The sequence below is a fragment of the Protomyctophum parallelum genome, assembly GCF_964188405.1.
Source record: "Protomyctophum parallelum genome assembly, chromosome: 11".
Classification (NCBI taxonomy): Eukaryota; Metazoa; Chordata; class Actinopteri; order Myctophiformes; family Myctophidae; genus Protomyctophum; species Protomyctophum parallelum.
In genome coordinates this window covers 33,990,940-34,011,672 of record NC_139707.1, presented here as the reverse complement: position 1 = coordinate 34,011,672, position 20,733 = coordinate 33,990,940, and the positions used below count along the sequence as shown (strand labels likewise).

General features: G+C 42.6%; 1 protein-coding gene across 1 annotated transcript in view; it reads right to left on the bottom strand.

The window, feature by feature from the left end:
• LOC310867207 (ephrin type-A receptor 6-like) overlaps positions 1–20,733 on the bottom strand; it is a gene marked incomplete at its 5' end in the record, with an annotated part of 252,731 nt that overhangs the window by 221,911 nt on the left and 10,087 nt on the right. Inside the window, 1 exon segment of the mRNA XM_083777088.1 lies at positions 11,593–11,657. Within this exon segment, the coding sequence (XP_083633214.1) occupies positions 11,593–11,657 (65 nt within the window).

Genomic DNA, 20,733 nt, shown 5'->3' with positions numbered 1-20,733 from the left:
CATTGTTATATGAGTATATTAGACGGTATGTCTTGCAATATTTTATCGGAACCCATAAACCCGAGAACTGTCAATGGATGAATGTTTTCTCACACACACACTTTGCTCGTCTCCGAGGAGCACAGCCTGCTTTAACGACCCAATGCTGACAACGACGCCAGCGTGTCCTTTCTCGACAAATCGTAAACACGCGATTCATGCATGGAGAGTGTAAACAGGATCAGTTGGAACGTCTAACTTTCTTGGGCAAGACCGTTTAGACACTCAACAGCACGATATGTCCAATATCCGATCAGCGATAATTTGCAGGGCTGATTACGATTTATATTCAGTAGAACTCGTTGCTGGATTTGTTTTAGAGGTGGTCTGATAATCGCCCAGCGATCGGTGATCTGGAGAAACTGATCTTTTACACCATTTAAGTGGTATAAATGTCAATCAGATATAGAGCATAATATCATTTAGCATTTTGTGACAGGCCTAAACATCCCCCCCCCCCCACACACACACACACACAGGGACATATTGACGTGGGTTTTGACATAATAATTTTGGAAATATTAAGATTTGCAACATTTCACAAGATCAGTATCGGTATCGGACCTATAAGTATCGGCCAATCATGAGAAAAACAATCAGTGATTGGTATCGGTCCCAAAAACCCTGATCAAAGCATCCCTAATTTTTTTATGGTGAAAGTAGATGGTAAGCCCCACTAGCAGCTGACGCTCTTATGGGATTATCGCAGTTAACCTGCAGGGAATATGTTTAATTAAAGAGGAAATCATGGGGAAAGCTCAGTACCAGGCAACTTCAATATTAACTAACCCATTTAGATCCGAGGACGATTTTACAAATGCCATCTAAATGAACAGTTTTCTCAAAATGTCAGTCGTTCTCAAACGTTTTCATGTCAAGGACCCCAAATAATATATACGTACTGTAGGCCGCCAACCCCCATCTGAAAATATGTTGTTCCAGGGACAGATAAGATTACTATTACACAACATACATGAACCAATTTAGCTTAATAGTCAATATACTGTACAGTACATGCATGCTAAATGTGTCGTTTTGGTATCGCAACTTTTACTTTAAAAGAACTCAGCGTATTTCTTCCATCTCTGCACAAAGAAAGGCTGTGAGCAAATATTTACTCTGGGAAATCATTGTGTTGCTGTCAGGCAGAAACCTTCTACATAATTTCTGTAAATGAATATCCTATACTTCATTATGTGTGAAGTAAGTACATTTGCGTGTCACACAAAAGTAGTGATAGCTGTAATAATGAATAAAGCTCACAACGCATCGCAACGTGTTGCAAGAGCTTGGAGATCCCATATTTCCAGTATTTTAAAATGTTTTTATGAAATAATAAAAAAGGAACAGTACACGGTTTCAATCCGATTGTGATAATATAGGAAATAGAGGAGCCTCACCCGAGTGCCACGCACAGCTCTAAAAGATGGCGAGGTAATGTCGCTTTGAGCGTTTGATCCCCGTTCTGCCCGTGGTGAACATGGTAAACAGAAGAAGGGGTGGTAAATTATCCTGCGAGGCGAGAGGAGAGACTCCATTCAGCCACGACAGGTCAGGCTGGTATGCCTGCTAATGATGCCGGAAAAATGCTTCGAGTTGGAAACATAATCCACGCTGTCTGGTGGAAACATTGTGTATCCAAAACTTGTACGGTACTGTTCAGAGAATGGGGGATAAAGAATAATCTATGTTCCAGTGGATCCGATGTGGTTAATATTTAGTCACAGGGTCTTCGTTTCATTGGTGAAATCTTTGCAAAACCCACACACGCTTTAATTGACAAAATCCTATATTCAAATGTACTGTATGGAGTCAAATACACACACATACACGATGTGACACACTATGAGCTTGTAGATCTGATCTTGTCACTTTTGTGTGACACTACAACAAAGCAGGACATGAATTTATTAGGGAAGAGAAAAATAAAATTTGGAATATCATAAGAATATAGTCTACAATGTATTTTAGCAGGCCTTGATCGCGTCATGCCTGATTTTACACTTGGTTTCAGGCTGAAGAAAGCAGCTCTCAATGCATCGCAATGTGATGCGTTGAGAGCTTGTAGATCTGTTATTTTCACACACGAGTGAACCAAACATAAAATGACTTGTATTTTAGTTGTACTGGATTTCTTCTCCATTAGTCACTCCCTAACATTTTAGTCTAGTTTGTATTTGTTGATGATAGACAGTATATTTTGTCATCGTTTTTATTTAGTTTTCATCTGCGAAAAAAGGTAGTCGACGAACATTTTTCAGTTTTAGTCAACAGAATCAACACTGCAGAGACGATCAGCGTCTTTCAAGGACCCGACAATCTTTCTTTTTTTCCTCCCTCCAGCTAAAGTTAACTGCTGTGCGCGTCGAGAAGGACGGCACTTTGCACAGCAGTGGCTTTTATTGACACTGATGAGTCACAAACACTGTGGAGTCCCGAGATGATGACGGACGTCTGTCGATGAGAGAGAGAAGTAGGCCCATTGGGTCTCCGGCATGCAGCCACAATAGGCTCTTTGATGAGGAGCGCACACAGTCACACACACACCGTCACACACACACAGTCACACACACACACACACACACAGTCTCTCTCACACACACACACACACACACACACACACACACCTTTTGTCTCCTCGCCCCGCCGATAAAATAGCATCGCAACGCAGAAAGGTGCAAGTCCCCATAGAACCGAGTACGAGTGTGTACGTGTGTGTGTGTGTACACACATGTCCTTCATAAAGAGGCACAAATTCTATTTACATCTATTGTAAGAGAGCCACGGGGGCCAATACGCACTAAGTACGTTTACTCAAGTATACTGTACTTAAGGATAATTCCAGGTTCCAGATCTAATTTTAATATCCAATAATGCCACCATAGTACAGGTGAGAAATTACACAATACCTCCATGCAGAGTGCACAGCAGCTCCGACCGTGCACACTGGTTCATTCGCTTATTTAGATCGTTCGATTTAAATGTTCTACACACCTGTATTCCAGAAGGACTAAATAGGTTGCACAGTGTTTTGTCCCAAAGGGGCTTCTGTAAGAAGGTGAATGAGCTTAGGACCCAGGACGAATGCTCCGAGCTACGTTGGGTTCTACGTGGATTTGATTTTTTTTAATTTATTTGTTTTCCTCTACCCCTGGTTGTTGGATATAAGAACAGATCAGATTACACTAAGAAAAGTGCAGGCCCGGAATTAGGAAATCTATGTCTATGAAATCTATATTAATACATTCTTTCATATGGTGTGGGAGTGTCCGAGTGTCTTGTTTTGGAATTTGGTTGCTACTAACCTTTCGACTATTCTACAAGTTAACATCACACGCTCCCCATCTCTATTCTTATTAAATGATGTATCCCAGTTGCCATTAAATAACACCCGTATTTGTGTCTTCTTTGCTGGCGTAACGGCCGCAAATAAGATGGTTGCTTCGCACTGGAAACCGCCTCATACATTGTCATTTCGCCAATGGGCTTTGACCTTTCTAGACATAATTTATCTAGAGATGTCTACAGCAAGATTGCATGGTGCAAAAGAGGAAAACATTGAGATTTGGTCTGGTATTGCAGATTTGGTTAAGGGCATGGTTTAATCATTATTATTATTATTATCATTATTTATTTATTTTTTGTCTCCATTGCACAGTAGTAGGAGTAATGACATTTTGTGGCATCTTTGGTCTCGGGGGGGAGGGGTGGGTGGGATTGTTTGTTTTTGTGTTCCTTGCTTTTGCTGTTATGTGTTGTTTTATATGTGTTTTGTTTTCTTTAAGTCATTCATGTTGTTAACGTGTATTATTGTGATTTTTGTCTTAAAATAAAAAACATTTGATAACAAAAAAAATATTCTATATTAATGAAATCTATGTCATACTTCATACTTACTCCACTATACATCCCAGTGGCAAATCGTGTACTTTTCTTTAACTCCAATACAATTATGTGACAGCTTTTTATAGTTGCTTTTCAGATTTAGATTAATATATGGCATGTGCATTTGACATTTGGAGGTGGGATTTTGCGTCATCTTGGGTTGACCAGCGAGTGCAGAATCACCACCGCGTTTGAGTAAGGATGCACTGAGATTGGCCAGTGCACTTGTGCAAGGACGTGCTGTGATTTGCATTTGAGTGGAAGTCAGGGCAAATGCTCTGGCCAGAACATCATTTACTATTCTGTGCCCGCTCAGGTTGCAACTCGAGTGGGGCTGAGTTGTCTAAGCGAACTTCACAAAATTCGACAAGGCAGTGCCGGTGGTGTCTCTCATATGGCTCAAGTTCGCTTGAGATAGCGGCACTTTGTCGCAGTCTCAAACTGTACTTTTCCCCTACTACTAGTAGGAGGGGATAAACCATTTTACTCAAATGCGGAGACGATTTCGCACTTGCGGTTGACCACGGTAGATCGTCCTGGTTACTCAACAGGTTACAGTGAGCTTAATTCGCTCCACATTCAGACATAATTTTATACAGACTTATAGCATGTTACATAGACAGCAGAATTGCATTTTATGTAGTCATAGCACTTTATAGTATGTATGTATAGTATAGTATAATATAGTATGTATAGTTTATATGTATTATGCATTATATAGATATTCCACGGTTTTGTTCTTAGCTTACGCATGTTCATGATAACTACACGCCGAAATATATCGTTCACAAGATGAACCACCCAATTGTGTGGTTCCCGTTTCGAACAAACTGTTATGATACATAACTTTACTACTTATACTTCTGCTACCACTGCAGTCTCTAGCATCTCTCTCTCTCTCTCTCTCTCTCTCTCTCTCTCTCTCTCTCTCTCTCTCTCTCTCTCTCTCTCTCTCTCTCTCTCTCTCTCTCTCTCTCTCTCTCTCTCTCTCTCTCTCTCTCTCTCTCTCTCTCTCTCTCTCTCTCTCTCTCTCTCTCTCTCTCTCTCTCTCTCTCTCTCTCTCTCTCTCTCTCTCTCTCTGTTGTCAATTAATTGTCACACAAATAATTTACAATAAAATTACAAATTGCAAAAGATATTTGTGATCTCAAATCATGATTATGTAATAATTGTGACAGGCCTAGTTGGTCTGCAATTGAAAAGTGACCGATTTAGACATACAGTAATGGTTTCCAGAGAAATAAATAGATAAATAAATAGATAAATAAACGACAGCCAGGACTGTTTACAGACACTTTGCTGTCCACAACAGAGTTTGTGGTGGCCACAATGAAGCAGAAAGAGACATTTCTACAATACAGCGGCTCACGAAACTACGTGTTTCATCGGCTGCCCCGTTACATTTTTATAAATGTTTTACTGGTTCCTCATCTGTTCTTTGAGTAGCAAAGGTGTCCTGTCCTTCAACCACTTAATGGTAAGCGCTAAAAATAAGATTATGGATTAATGAGCGTCAACGAGCATCAGCTAGACACAGACACCTCCCATCTGCAGTGCTCAAAACTGAAAGTCAAATTTATCTCCAAAAGCCCTTGGATATGATGGAATATGATTAAGGATTACTGTGATAATGGAAAGCTCACATTTCATATCACATGCACCATACCTGTAACTTACACTAGATGCCCCTTTTCTTTTCTTTTTTTGGGTCCTTAACAATGAATCAGTAATTAATCGGTAAGGCCTAATGATTAACAATTAATAACTTTTCTCCAAATGGTCATCCCTGCTTACTTCATCTGACCCAAAGACACCCTGAGTACGTCCTTGAGCCTTGGCTATTATGCTAAAGGTCAGAACAGAACTGCTGGGGACGCATGGGCACAAAAATGGGTTACAAAATCGTGGGATAAAACATTTAAGAAAAAAAAAGAACAGAAAACATCATCAAGTACCGTGGTGTTCTCACTTTTCACAGAAAGTAGGTCTCACTTTGTCTCGGTTTCAACCCCCGAAAATGCTGTCTAAACAGAAGGCACATCTGATATTTTGTTTTGTCGTTTTATCTAGAGACCGTCTAAATGGGGCCATAGTTGCCCAGTCAAATGGCATCTTCCCTGTCGTCCAGTGCCTTATCTTTGCAGTAGTAATATATAGACGAGGTTGCTTTGTATAATTCCTGCCGCTAGAGAGATGAGATAAGATGGAATAAATGGGAAAGAGGTGGGAGCCAGTCAGAGAGACAACCATCTTAGATGTGAGCACAGCCGGAGCGGGGAAGAGAATAATGGGGGACAGACAGATCAGGGACAGGGAGGTGGGAGGTTTGACGGGGAGATTAGCCCCCCTCTCAGAGAAAGACAGAGAAACATCGAATAATGTCTGTTTTTCTAATTATGGAATGTGCAGGTAATTATGTAATGCATCTCGCTACTTCCATATTCTTCTATCTTATGTAGGAGGGCCTACAACCTGTGTGCTCCAACCTCCATTCAAATGCATCATCACCCTACTTTTCAGCACAGCCATTTCAATCGTTTACGCAAAATCCACCACCATCCACAGATGTCCGTTTATGTCCTCAACCCCATACCTAACTACCCACCCATTGCCTCCTCATCGCCTCCGTTCTATTCTGCTGCTAGCATACTACCCAGACATACCATATAGTAAAGGGGAACAATTCACTGTCTTACTGACTGACTAGGTAGTCAGTCTACTGTTCCATTTGGAGCCTCTTGGTGGTGGTTCCCCCTGGCCCTACGTTTGAGAAACAGTGAGACACATATCCATACAGACCAGGCATATTGCCAGGGTCTGCCATCCCTTCGCCGTGTAAGTGTGACAGACAGTGTACTGTGCTGCCCTGCACGCTTTGGCCTGATAAGTGAGTAGACGTGTCTAATGCACAGTTCAATCACCTCAATCTGAGCCTCAATTTAGAGAAAAAACACGGCCAGAGAACACCTAACAGAGTATTTCTACATCTCTGTATTTCAAAAAAAATATTACTTGTCCACCACTGCTAATGCGACATGGGGATACAGGCTCCCAGGTAAGAGAGGAGAGGAGACGTGCTTCACCTTCTCTCGCTCTCCCTTTTTCCCTGAGGCCCTCTCACCTCATTCACCTGAAATATTAATGTGGGCCAATCCAAGGAGAGAGAGAGAGAGCGAGAGAGAAAGAGAGGGAGAGAGAGAGAGAGAGAGAGAGAGAGAGAGAGAGAGAGAGAGACAGAGAGACAGAGAGACAGATGCAATGGAGAGAGGAGATGAGAGGCTGACAGCTTAATCATGGACCATAGACGTGCCTCTCTATCTCTTTCTCTCGTCTCCTTGTCTCTCAGCGCTGTGGGCGAGTACCACCGCGACCTACATGATGTAATCACCTGTACACTCCCAACAAGGTCCACATCGGACAGAGAGAGACAGAGGGAGAGACAGACAGACCAGTCCGCAGCAGCTCCGGTGGCTATACCCGCCGGAGCTGCTGCGGACTGGTCTGTCTGGCGTGTATTGGACTATATATCGCAATATTTCCTGGTTTCATTTCCCAGACAGCTTTCATTGGACGAACGGCTCTGATGGACGGACAATTTTCATAATGTTGCTGATGTCTGAGGTGACTGGGTGTTTCAGTACCTTCATGATGCTCAGTGACATCATAGAAGGTAGTTTTGTTTCCCTGCCTACAGGCAGGTGTTCGGGTAAATTTCACCCATGTTTAGTGATTCCCACAATGGGATTTATTTTTATTTATAAATACATTATTTTTACTGGACCCAAGAAAGAAAGATTCACATGGCCCAATAATGGGTGGACCAAAGGAGAAGTTCCCGGTGTTGCCCCCATGAGAGAGCCCCCGCCCCGCCCCATGATATTTCAAGAAGAGTACCTCAAGTTGCCATGTATTGCTGTACTTCAATATATTTTGATGAGAAATATATTTTATGGAATATTTTACATTGGGTAAAATATACCCATGTTTAGCGATGTAAAATAAAAATAAAAAAGTATGTTCAGCGTTCTAGGGTTAAGACAGAGACAGGGGGAGTAAGACAGAGAGATGGACAGCATGGAGACCAAAGCTGTCACAGGAAAATTAAAAGTCTAGTCGACGCTTAGAAACCCTCGAGGGAGGGGGTGGGAGACAGTAGACAGTAGACAGAGAGAGAGAGAGAGATAGAGAGAGAGAGAGAGGTGGTGGTGGTCTCACCCATGAGGAATGGATAAAGGGATGGACGGGGTTCCACAGGGGACGTAGCCTTGTCAAGCACGGGGGCGTGGGGGGGAGGGGGGGAGCAGAGATCTGTCAGACACACACAAGTGGCACTTTGGGCGCTCTGCGCTCCGACGCCTTCACAGCCATGCAGCCAGACCATTTCAATCAGCGCGTCACTCACGGCCCACTGACAGCCTATATAGGACCGGACCACCCCCCACCCACCACCACATGAAGACTGATGTGATCCCACCATGTCAAAGTTTGTTGTCAAGACTTTGCTATATGCAGTGGTGGAAAGTACATTTACTCAAGTGCTGCACAACAGCACAACAATGTGCAAACACAGCAGCAACATTTGTGAGCTGCTGGGACAGGAGAAGGATATCAAATGGAACACAACCACCCTAAAGACTACTAATCATTGTGTGTATTGGCCTGCATCTGCATCGAGTGATTTTGGTACATATAAATTGATTCATTGGAGATTTTGACTTTCTATTGCGCATAACATTTTGTTTTTATTGTATTGTTACACTTTTTGCTTTGGCAATGTAAACATATGATTTCTCATGCCAATAAAGCCCCTTGAATTGTTGTTGTTTGACATAAGGTCGCATTTACTATGAAAACGTGCAATTCCTGTCAGTGATTCACTCAAAATCCCCACAGGGGAAAGCCCCCATATATGGTGCTAAGGTCTCGTGACATCACTATGACATCTGATGTCAGTAAATGTGATCTGCTGTAGCAATTAAGCCCATATGGACACCCAGAACAGGTTCTGACATTCAGGTTGATCCTTCCCCATCCATCCTTCCTCTTCGATGTCTCCCTTTTGACCGATACCTGTCCATTCAAACTCTAGACGGGCCTGCCCCAAAGTTAGTACTGCAGCCGTCTGTGGACGACTGGACGTCTTTGAAAAACAAAACAAAAAACTTTCTTTTTGTGATTTTCATAAAAAATAAGAAAATGACAAAAATAACATTGGGCACCCTGGGTCACTTTTTGAAAGTGTTGTGTGGGCACACAAAGAGTTAACATGCAAGACCACGACAAACTTGGTCTCCCAAAGTTTAACTAAGCAATAAGCATACACCTACTGTGTAGAGTAGACACCAACGTTTGCAAATACTTTGACTGTCCACATCCCTGGGTATGGCCTAGTAGTAGTGCTGCACAATTAATAAAAAGAAAAAAAAAGAAAGATTGAGACACTGACCTATGCAATCTTATTTTGTGAAGAATCGTGCAGCAATCCAATTGCTGTCCAATTCATTTTAGTTACTAATGAATATTTTCAGGGCAAAAATGAAAATCGTGTGAGAATTACAATTCTTGTGAAGGAAAATCGTGATTCACATTTGAGCAAGAATGATGCAACACTATAGTAGGCTAAAATACAACTTATGCAATTGTTTTGTGGTGGTGGTTTTGAATGATTATATATATATTTTTCACCCTATACTTTTTTTTTTACATATTCTATAAAAGAAAAGAAAGGAGCAGGAAGACAAATATCATGCATTGTCCATATCTATCACAAAATATTGATGCTCTGCTACCAACCATTACTTCACCATGATTGCATCAATAAAAGGACAACAAGAAAACAAAACAGAGCCTGTCTGCTTGCTCATCCGCTGAGCAAGCAGACAGGCTCTGTTGGTTCAATGGTAAAATGTGCCAGTACTCATGGCGGAAGCCGGGTTCAAATCCGGGGTAGAAGAGGAAAGTTACATAGTTTAAGTGCAACTATTTTGAGGCCAGTACCTCTGTACAACCATAACTAAATGTGAGCACTTCTTCCACAATTCACCCTTTGTCAAGTCCCGCCCGTGGTTGTGCCCCTCTTCGCACCCATTGGTTGCTGTTTCGTGGTTGGACAAAAATCCTCTCTCTCCATCCACTTTCATTGAAATAACTTTTTTTTTTTTTTTCAGTTGCTTCGTATTGATATTCTGTGCACTCAATTCTTATTTTCAACTTGGTGTCAGTAAAAAGGAACATCACAGGTGCAGCATGGTGACTGGGCATATCATGTTTGTTTTTTGTTTTTTTTTCAAAAATGATGTTATAGCAAATTCAACTTAAACAAGGCGGAACCAGGGCGGAACAAGACAGAATGAGCCTGCTGGTTAGTTAGTCAGGGACCAAACAGAAGTCTGACAAAGGGTGAATTGTCTATATTTCACAATGCCATGTGCGCCCATCCATCCATCCATCCACTCTCTCCCTCCATTGTGTTTTTCTAAACACGCCAAAGACTGGCCGTGTGTGTATGTATGTCTGTGTGTTTGGGGTACGAACAGCTGCAATACCACTGGGTGACCTAAAGTGGCACTGCTGAGCAGCCTAAAAGGGCCACTCACACTGAGCACTATAACTATAACTGCATGGAGATAAGAGGTTTCGGACGACGATAAGCTACTTGGTAGTCTCACAAAAATAAAAATATTTCACTTTTACATTTTCACATTTAGTCAATTGAATGCTAAATGGTAAGTGGACTGCAGTCATAATGCCTTGCTATATAAGGACAATTCCGACAAGGAGGAGATTCCAGGGATCGAACCCAGAACCTTCAGATCCCAAGACGGCCACTCTACCTCCTGATCCACTGCCGCCCTGCCCTAGAGTCCCTGTTCTCTGGGCTAACAATCAACAGCAGACCTACAAGCAGCTCACACTGTGAACTTGACCAATTTACGTTTGAACACTTTAAATAGTCTTTAAATAGCTAATAACCGAAAATAGCCTCGCTACAAGCTCACAACGCTCTGCGCTCTGAGCTTGTAGATTGGCTATTTTTGGCCTATTGCTTGTGGCATAATTCCTAAGTATCCAAATGACTGAAATCAGTCGTGAACTACTGGGAACTGGGAGTCGATGTGTGCAACGGACGGGGTATTATCAAGCTAAACTCTGGCCTTTCAATGAACCCAGTCCCACCCAGTCCAGTGGCATGTCTTAACTGAGCAGGGGGGGGCATAAATGGAGTGAGACGGAAGGGAAGCGTGGTCCTTAGAGACCTCACCTCATTATCTGTCCCCTTATTTATCTGTGTGTGTCCCCTCGGGGAGAGAAAGAGAGAGGGGCGAGAGACATGTTAACCGTTATGACCCATTAGGATCAATAGCGTTTGACCTCAGTTGATTGCTCTAAACACATTCACAATAAAGACACAGGAGGGGGAACCCATCCTTCTGCTTCTGACACCCTCCCATCCATATCCTTCTGCTTCTGACACCCTCCCATCCATATCCTTCTGCTTCTGACACCCTCCCATCCATATCCTTCTGCTTCTGACACCCTCCCATCCATATCCTTCTGCTTTTGATACACTACGCCCACAGCGTCCCCAGCGGGAATGGAACCTGGGACCTTCTAGCTGTGAAGCGACAGTGTTACCGGTATGGATGGTTATGAGTATCTGGAGCTTACCCCGTTCACTGGGTATGTCCTCCATCCCAGCTCTCCCAGCACGGAGGTTGTGTCCAGGAGAACAACTGAAATGAGATAGAGAGAGAGAAAAACAATCATAAATAAATACATTAATACAAGCCGTTATATAGGATGTCTCCACACACACACACACCGCAAAATTGAGATATAACTCATAAAACGGGTTCATATAGGCATTTTTATTTGGGGTGGGGGGCTTTACTGTATGTTAATAGGAATGGCTTTGGCAGATGAATATGTATGAGTTATTATGAAATGTTTTGTGCCATTTTTTTTTGCAACTACAATTTGAGGCCCACACTGATGGATTGCAGTCAGATTGCTGTCAACAGTCCATTGCCTCTTTTCTCCTTCAATCCTCTCTCTCTCTCTCTCTCTCATGCTCGGCAGTGGAGGGGAGGGGGGGTGGGGGTGGGGGGACATGGAATACACTATTTTGTCGGCCTCGGGCGGAAAACGTGTATGTCCAAAACGGTAACTTTTCAGGAAATGGAAGAAAAAAATAACCTGTTCCAATTGGAACCAGTGGTGGAAATGTTTACAAATATTCTGTTACAAGGTTACAAGTAACAGCCCCAAATTCTACATTTGCTTGAGCAAAAGTACACAAGTATTGGTATCAAAATGTGCTTAAAGTACCAAAAGTAAACGTAGGTGATGTGACACATTGTGACTGTGGCTGAAGTCGTTAATTCATGTTTTGTAAAAATAATCAAAATCTATAAAGTTATCAAATATTTTATGTGAAGTAAAAGTACAAAGTATTGAAAACTCCAGTAATGTAAAACCTATAGACACTCTTAACCACTTATAAGAAATGTGTTTAAAGAAATAACAAAAAATAGCATCTCTACAAGCTCACTCAGTGTCGTATCAGATCGGCTATTTTTGATACTTTTATTCTACACTAGAGCATGACAACGTAAGTAGGACACCCACATTACAAAAGCCATACAAAGTTGAAAAACGGATATACAAGGTTTCTTGACCGATACGGCGGTATTTCAATTTCAAACACAGACTGGCACATGCGCGCACGCACACGCACACGCACACACACACACACACACACACACACACACACACACACACACACACACACACACACACCGCATTTCCTCTGGCCATGAGTGTGACTGCAGCAGGAGATGAGACGACGGCAGGCTCACAGATACATATTAATTCTGTTTTATGAAAGAACATCTGCCTGGGTTAGGGAGGGAAGAGCTCGCCAGGCTTGAAGAAGAACAGAAGATGGAAACCATCCATGGACAATGTTATGGCGGGGGAATAGATTAAGAGAACGGTATATTCAAGGGAAGAGAAGAGACGAGAGGAGCCACATATACTAGTCAATTATTTCTTCTATTTTTTTCTCTCCTGGTATCGGCAATTATGCAGCCCATGTGTCCGAATTTTATTCATTTTTTTCTTTACCATTTGCAATCTGCCGTCCATGTTTTGGGGTATGTTATTAGGTGGGAATTGTAAGAAAGTGTCCAGACGAGGAGAAGAGAAGAGAAGAGAAGAGAAGAGAAGAGAAGAGAAGAGAAGAGAAGAGAAGCTTTTAATTGGATCGTTACAGCAGGAATTAACAGCGTGTAGACAGCTATACTGCACTACAGAAGAAAGCACTGTCTGTCAGTTATGTTGTGTTCTAATAATCTAATATACCAAATCATGCAGTGGTGTAATTGTGGCGATGCCGTGTGGTGTTAACAGTAGATTATATGACAGAGAAAACATCCGGCCGGTACCAATGTCAAATCAATCACATTGGTACCGGGGAAAGGGGGGGGGGGGGGGGGGGGAATTACAAAACAAATAAGGTTTTACGCAGCCCCCGCCCACACCCCCCCAAAAAAGGAACACAATACCGACATCCTTGACATCTCTCTTCCTTCCCGTCTCAAGGACGGCACATTTAATAATTCAGAAGCACGTCGGCCGGCGTCTCTCTGTCAGCGGCTAAATGATTTACAGTGTGTGTGTGTGTGTGTGTGTGTGTGTGTGTGTGTGTGTGTGTGTGTGTGTGTGGGGGGGGTATGACTTTAGTGGATTTTGCTGTCAGCATGATACCTGTGCGCGTCTAACCAAAGCAAACGCCAAATCAGGGAGGAAATAAATGCTTCATTTACATAAGGCTTGTCATAGCGTTGTGCAGAATGTGCACAGAGCGAGACACATTTCTCGAAAAGTCCCCCTATTATGTATACGATACCGGTCACCTTGCCAAATACAATTACATTTTGAGTATAGAAATGCCGTCCGCGTCAATCGTGCGCACGGCACGATTGACGCGGCGGCCTATCAATTAGTGGGATTTTGCTGCTGCTAGATCTGTCAGTTTGTCAAGTAAATAATAAGCAAGGTACAGTTCAAAATGTCACCAAAAGAAAAACTTAAATAGCATGAAAAGTATATGGCTGCTGTCGGGAATAAACCTCTTACAGTATGTCATTTTTTATTCATGTTTTCGCAAATTAACGCCCTACTTGATCGTACTACAGTGTCACACACAATTAGCAGACCTGCAATTTTGAGCTTGTAGATCTGCTACTTTTGTAATTTATGCGTTTGCCTTTATTCCTGAAGAGTAACAGTTTTGGACATAATTAAAGTGCTTTGAGTAAGCACGTAGTGCATAGAAAGGTGCTATAAAAATGCAATCCATTATAATTATGAGTTTTCCACCCGATCAAGAGCCCACCACACAAGTGGTGGGCAGTAACTAACACTACTTAAAAAGAAACTGCTTTCGTATATCCAATGTAGTTGTTTAGACTCAGGATTTTCATAAAGCCGAGCCCTATCGGTCTCTTCGACTTGGACTAGACCCCCTTTCACACTCGGCATCGCCCCTTCTCGGACTTGGTCTTGACTTGGACTCGCTTTAGGTGGACTCGACTAGAACACTCAATATTACAACAATATTTCAACTACAAATTTCAACATGAAAGTTGAAATATTGAGATGTACAAGGTGATTTAGATACGAAGAAAAGCTAGAATACAAATTGGTGGACAAAGTAGTCATCCTTGGGTGGAGGCTGAAACTGAATTTTATTCAATATAATCCACTTTATATATAGGGCACTGTTATTAAACCTCAGAGTTGAACCAAAGTGCTTCATTATGGAATTGCATCTTATATAATACGTGACGTTTTGACAACAACCAACATGAATGTCAACTGCAGTGCAGAGAGTCTCGTTAAAGCTTGCAACCCATGGAAGCCAGCGCCTAATGAGAGTGTCTCTTTCTTGGTGGAAAGTGCACGTACTCAAGTACTTAATTACAATGTCGATGTATTAAAAGCAGCACTTTCCTCTTCTACCCGGATTTGAACCAGATTTACTGTGCAAGTCCTTATTTTATTTATTTTTTGAGAACTAGAGCCTGCCTGCTTTCTCGGGGGGGGGGGGGGGGATAAAATTGAATATTGACCTTCAGGAAAGAATGTGTGTCAGATCAGATCCCTGTGTCTAGGTGACCTTTGAGAAGATCTAAACGTCTCAATGGAAGAGCAGGGAGACAAGATATAACCACCGCAATTGTAAGGTACTAGAAACGCCACATCCGTGTGTCCGAGTGAGACACACTGACACACACACACGCACGCACACACATGCACGCATGCACGGACGCACGCACGCACGCACGCACCCACATTGGTTTTCCATGCTCACCACAATCGCTCCATCGCATCAAAGGAAAGGGAAACTGCAAACGCTGGGCCTGCTGTGGTAAACTGAACAAGCACAGACTGTGTGTGGTTGTAAACGCAGAGGTAAAGTCAGTGATGCATCACAGCCACAAAGAACAGGCATAAATGTCACTTCTGCATACGTCACGGTCTATGACATGGATTGGCCACCCGAAGGTGTGCTTGCACAAAGTTTGCTCTTCTCAATAGACTGTGAGATGGGAGTGGCTGATTTAAAACCTGTCCTGTGAGATGGAGGGTGGCTGGTTTAAAACCTGTCCTGTGAGATGGAGGGTGGCTGATTTAAAACCTGTCCTGTGAGATGGAGGGTGGCTGATTTAAAACCTGTCCTGTGAGATGGAGGGTGGCTGGTTTAAAACCTGTCCTGTGAGATGGAGGGTGGCTGATTTAAAACCTGTCCTGTGAGATGGAGGGTGGCTGATTTAAAACCTGTCCTGTGAGATGGAGGGTGGCTGATTTAAAACCTGTCCTGTGAGATGGAGGGTGGCTGGTTTAAAACCTGTCCTGTGAGATGGAGGGTGGCTGATTTAAAACCTGTCCTGTGAGATGGAGGGTGGCTGATTTAAAACCTGTCCTGTGAGATGGAGGGTGGCTGATTTAAAACCTGTCCTGTGAGATGGAGGGTGGCTGGTTTAAAACCTGTCCTGTGAGATGGAGGGTGGCTGGTTTAAAACCTGTCCTGTGAGATGGAGGGTGGCTGGTTTAAAACCTGTCCTGTGAGATGGAGGGTGGCTGGTTTAAAACCTGTCCTGTGAGATGGAGGGTGGCTGGTTTAAAACCTGTCCTGTGAGATGGAGGGTGGCTGGTTTAAAACCTGTCCTGTGAGATGGAGGGTGGCTGGTTTAAAACCTGTCCTGTGAGATGGAGGGTGGCTGGTTTAAAACCTGTCCTGTGAGATGGAGGGTGGCTGGTTTAAAACCCGTCCTGTGAGATGGAGGGTGGCTGGTTTAAAACCTGTCCTGTGAGATGGGAGTGGCTGGTTTAAAACCTGTCCTGTGAGATGGAGGGTGGCTGGTTTAAAACCTGTCCTGTGAGATGGGAGTGGCTGGTTTAAAACCTGTCCTGTGAGATGGAGGGTGGCTGGTTTAAAACCTGTCCTGAGAAGAACTATAACTAGACTCAGAGCTCAGTGTGGCTTCACACCTGGGTTTTTTTTACTCCACAATTTTCTTTCTCCGAAAACTAGTTACTAGTTATTTTGTAGCTTTAGATTATTATTATGATTATTATAATAATTATTATGAAACATACTTTGGTGGTTTGGAAATAGCAGATCTACAAGCTCACGGTGTGTCGCTTGAGCTTGTAGATCTGCTATTTTCAAAAGATGTTATGCGCTTCAGAAACAACAACATACGTAATGAGTATACTTTTTCGTATTGTATATTTTAAGTACACTTTTACTTTTACATTTTGAATACCTGACTTACTTAATTAAACATGGGTACAATAGCACTGTACAATACATGAAGTAGTTTTTCATCGACCTCACAAAGCACTCTGATAAACTTGACATTTACATCGGCATCGCGGTCGGCTAGAGCGCAACGGCGTTGCTCTCGCGGCTCACTGCCCACCTGAGAATGCATCAACGTACAGGGAGTGCAGCGAGAGTAGAAAACCAGGTAAAAGCGTTTTTTAAACTGATCAAAGTGGCGGAAAATCTGAGGGCAGAGCTTACTGATTTTATGAGGCAATTTTCATTGGCTCATAAAAAGAATCACTTTAAAGAAATGTACGATGATTTTTTTGTCCGTGTAGGTCCAAAGTTCACGTGTAGAAGTTTTCGTGCATTTTGATCAAATATCCTGGAGACGAGATAGATTTGAACTGTTTTTCATATAGTTCAAAATGGCGGGTGTTTTAAAGGTCAGAGGTCAAAAGTCAGAGCATGAAAGTTGTTCGGCATAATATGCCGAACTTTCGTGCTCTGACTTTTGACCTCTGACCTATAAAACCTTTATGTGTATCAAAGTGTCATTGCAGACGGTCAAAACGGTTCATGAGCTATGCACGTTCAAAGTTTGCATTTTCAATTGAGTGCTATAGCGCCACCATTTGGTCAATCATTATATTGAGCCTTATACCATATTGCCACGTTTCGCGAAAACTGCACGGTTCAGCCAGAACTGCTATTTGTGGCCCTTAAGTATGATAAAGCATAGAATAGAAAACAGAAGAAACGGGCACATCACTGGTAAAAATCAAGAAATCAATACAGCACTATGTTACAAAAAGGCCTGTCTAAAAAGGTGGGTCTTTAAAAGTGTTTTAAAAAGGTCCACAGAGGCCACATATTTCATGTGGTAGGGTATATGTCGTTCCATAGCCCGGGGGAAAAACTATCGCAAAGGCTTGATCACTTTTAGTTTTTAGTTTAGTCGTGGGAACAACAACCAGCGGGGCTTGGGATGAGGATCTCGGAGAAGCTCTGGGATATGGGTGGATCAGGCCACAAAGATATGGGGGTTCCTTACTTCCTCGCCATGGAGGGTTCTGTGTGTGATGACGTGAGTTTTAATATGAATTCTGTAATTTACTGGGAGCCAATGCAAGGAAAATAAGATGAATGTGACGTGACAGGATCTCCTGGACCTGGTCAGCAATCTGGCAGCAGCATTCTGGACCAGTTGCTGGTGGTCTAATGATGATTTTGAGAGACAGGTGAAAAGGGAATTCCAATAATCCAGACACACATGCATGGATGATCATTTCTAGCTCCCCGCTAACAGCTTTCTCTGCATGCTCTGGCCAGCGGAGAGAAACAGCTGGACAGTTGGATAGGTGAAAACAACCGGAGAGAAATCCTTCTCACCTTCTTTACTACCGATGCCCAGGAGGGAGAGTTGGCCAAAGATGGACCGTGGATCTTATTCGATCGGCGTTTGGTAGAAGTAGAAGTCCCGTATTTTAAAGTAAGAAAAAGTACAAAAGTATCGGCATCAAAATGTAGCCTACTAAAAGCAAAGATTGCACAATGAGCTTGTACATTGGCTATTTTCAAATTGCCGAAATAATTATAATCAAAATCTACAAAGTAACTAGCAACTAAAGTTTTCAAATACATGTAGTGGAGTAAAAGTACAATATTTGGATCTGAGTAAGTATTGGCATTTGGAAATACTATACTAAAGTACAAATACCTTAAGTAAATGCACGTAGTTACTTTCCACCACTGTAAAAGGAAAAGTAATCAAATCTTTTACTTAAGTCAAAGTATCAATGCCACAATAATGTAGTAATATTATTTTACTAGTAAAAGTCCCAAATTCAAAATGTAGTCAACTTGAGTAAAAGTGCAAATGTATATTGGTATCAAAATGTACGGTACTTAATGTACCAATCCAATAGTATCCAATAGTACTCATTATGCAGAATGTCCCATTTTGCAAGATTTCAAATGTATGAATTGTAAATCTTTTGAAAATAGCAAATCTACAAGCTCGCATCCCGACACATTGTGAGCCTGTAGATCAGCTATTTTGTTTACCGTTGAGAAAACAACGTTGCACACTAAGCTAATACCAGTAAGAAGCCTGAGGGCGATGCACTCATCCGCCTCATTGACGGCAGACTGCTAGGCGAGCGCTGGCGCTTTGGCATGGGGGGTCAGATCAACATGGAATTAATTCTGTACTGGCCATACAGTATAAGGAGCATGTATTGAGTGTACAGGGTTTGATGATCAACATAAGGAATGTCAGAACAGGTCAGCTCCATACACTATATGGAGATCTAAGGGTGGTAGCGGGGACATTCTCTTGAGTGTACAGGGTTTGATGAGGGCCCAGGTAGGGCCGGGCCTTCATTTTCGGACCTGTTGAAAGCTCTAGTTTTCATCGGCTGCCAGGCACGGCTGCTCTAGAGTTTGAATGGACAGGTATCAGTCAAAAGGGAGATATCGAAGAGGAATGATGGATGGGGAAGAATCAACATATGGAATGTCAGAACAGGTTCTGCCATAATTTTATATCCATATATGGAGATCTAAGGGTTTGAGGTTTGAGGTCAGATGTAGAGTTGCTGGCCAATATTAATGCCATCAGGGCATCTCCATATGGGCTTAACTGCGACAGCAGGTCGCATTTACTATGACATCAGGGTCTCCACACTTCCTTCCGTGATGATGTCACATGGTGTCACGAGACCTGGGCACCATATATGGTGCCCGACACACACTGGTGACTGACACACTGAAAGGAAATGCGTAATTCCATAGTTAACTACGACCTTCGGTCGCAATCATCTGGTGAACCCCGCAAAGTAATTTAGGGACCTTCCCCACAGTTTGGGAACCACAGTACTGTATATAGTTGACAGGATGAACACTGGTACTGGACCCAGACAGTAAGAGTTTACGCTGTAGTAGGAAAGAGTAGTCAGTCATGCGAGTGTCGAAGGCCGCTATCATCGAAGGGTTTATGAATCCTGGGTGATATTATCAGTGAGCTATGGAGAGGCTGCATGTGCAATAGAACAGGATGCGTTTCACTCAGCCTTTGCATCGCAGAAATGCAATCTATATAAAAATCTATACCCAACAAAACTGAAGTCAGGAGGTGGAAATGAAGAGGGCGGAAAGACTGGAATCCTAAGTCACAGAGGAAGGAGAGAGAGAAAGAGAGAGAGAGCACTAGAATCAAAGAACTCTGTCAGTACTTTATCCCCCGATCTCCACCAAATCTCTTCTTCCACATGTTGGCTAATCATAGACTGTAAAAAAATATGGACAAAGCGTTCCCCGGGTCTAACATGAACGTAAAATGAAGCCTGTAATGATATGCTAATTCCTGATGTAAGTCGCCATCTTTTGGTACCAGCTGGCCATTGGCTGGCTCCGTTTTGTACCAGCTGGTCATTGGCTGCCCAGACAACGAGGCGGGACTTCCCCCCTTCTTCTCCGTTGGTTTTTATTTTGACTCGAGTGGGAGGAGAAGACTCTTGAGTGGGAGGGGAATCCCGATCATAGACTGTAACGGTAGCCACGCCCCTCAGAACATACGCGACTTTATGGTCATTTTTTTAATTAATGGGACCATAATTTTCCAAAAAGAATATTATGACATTAGAAATGAGACTTTAAACTAGTGACTGGAAGAAGAAAGTATTCATGACCATGTTTATTAAGGTAATACAGTCTAGGTGAAGTTGGGCCAAAATCCATGGGCCTCTATGGAGCTATGGGGCTTTTTGGGTCCAGTCCAGCGCCACAACAGGCCATTATATGAACTACCGATTTCAAATGAGGCTTCACGAAATATCTGGCTGACTGCCCCCCTGTGGCTAATATAAGAATATAGATGCTGTGGTTAACAAAGGTGGAAAATTAAGAGTTTGGGCACATTTTTGATTATCAGGATAATATCGTTAAGCACAATTATTTTGGCTACAACC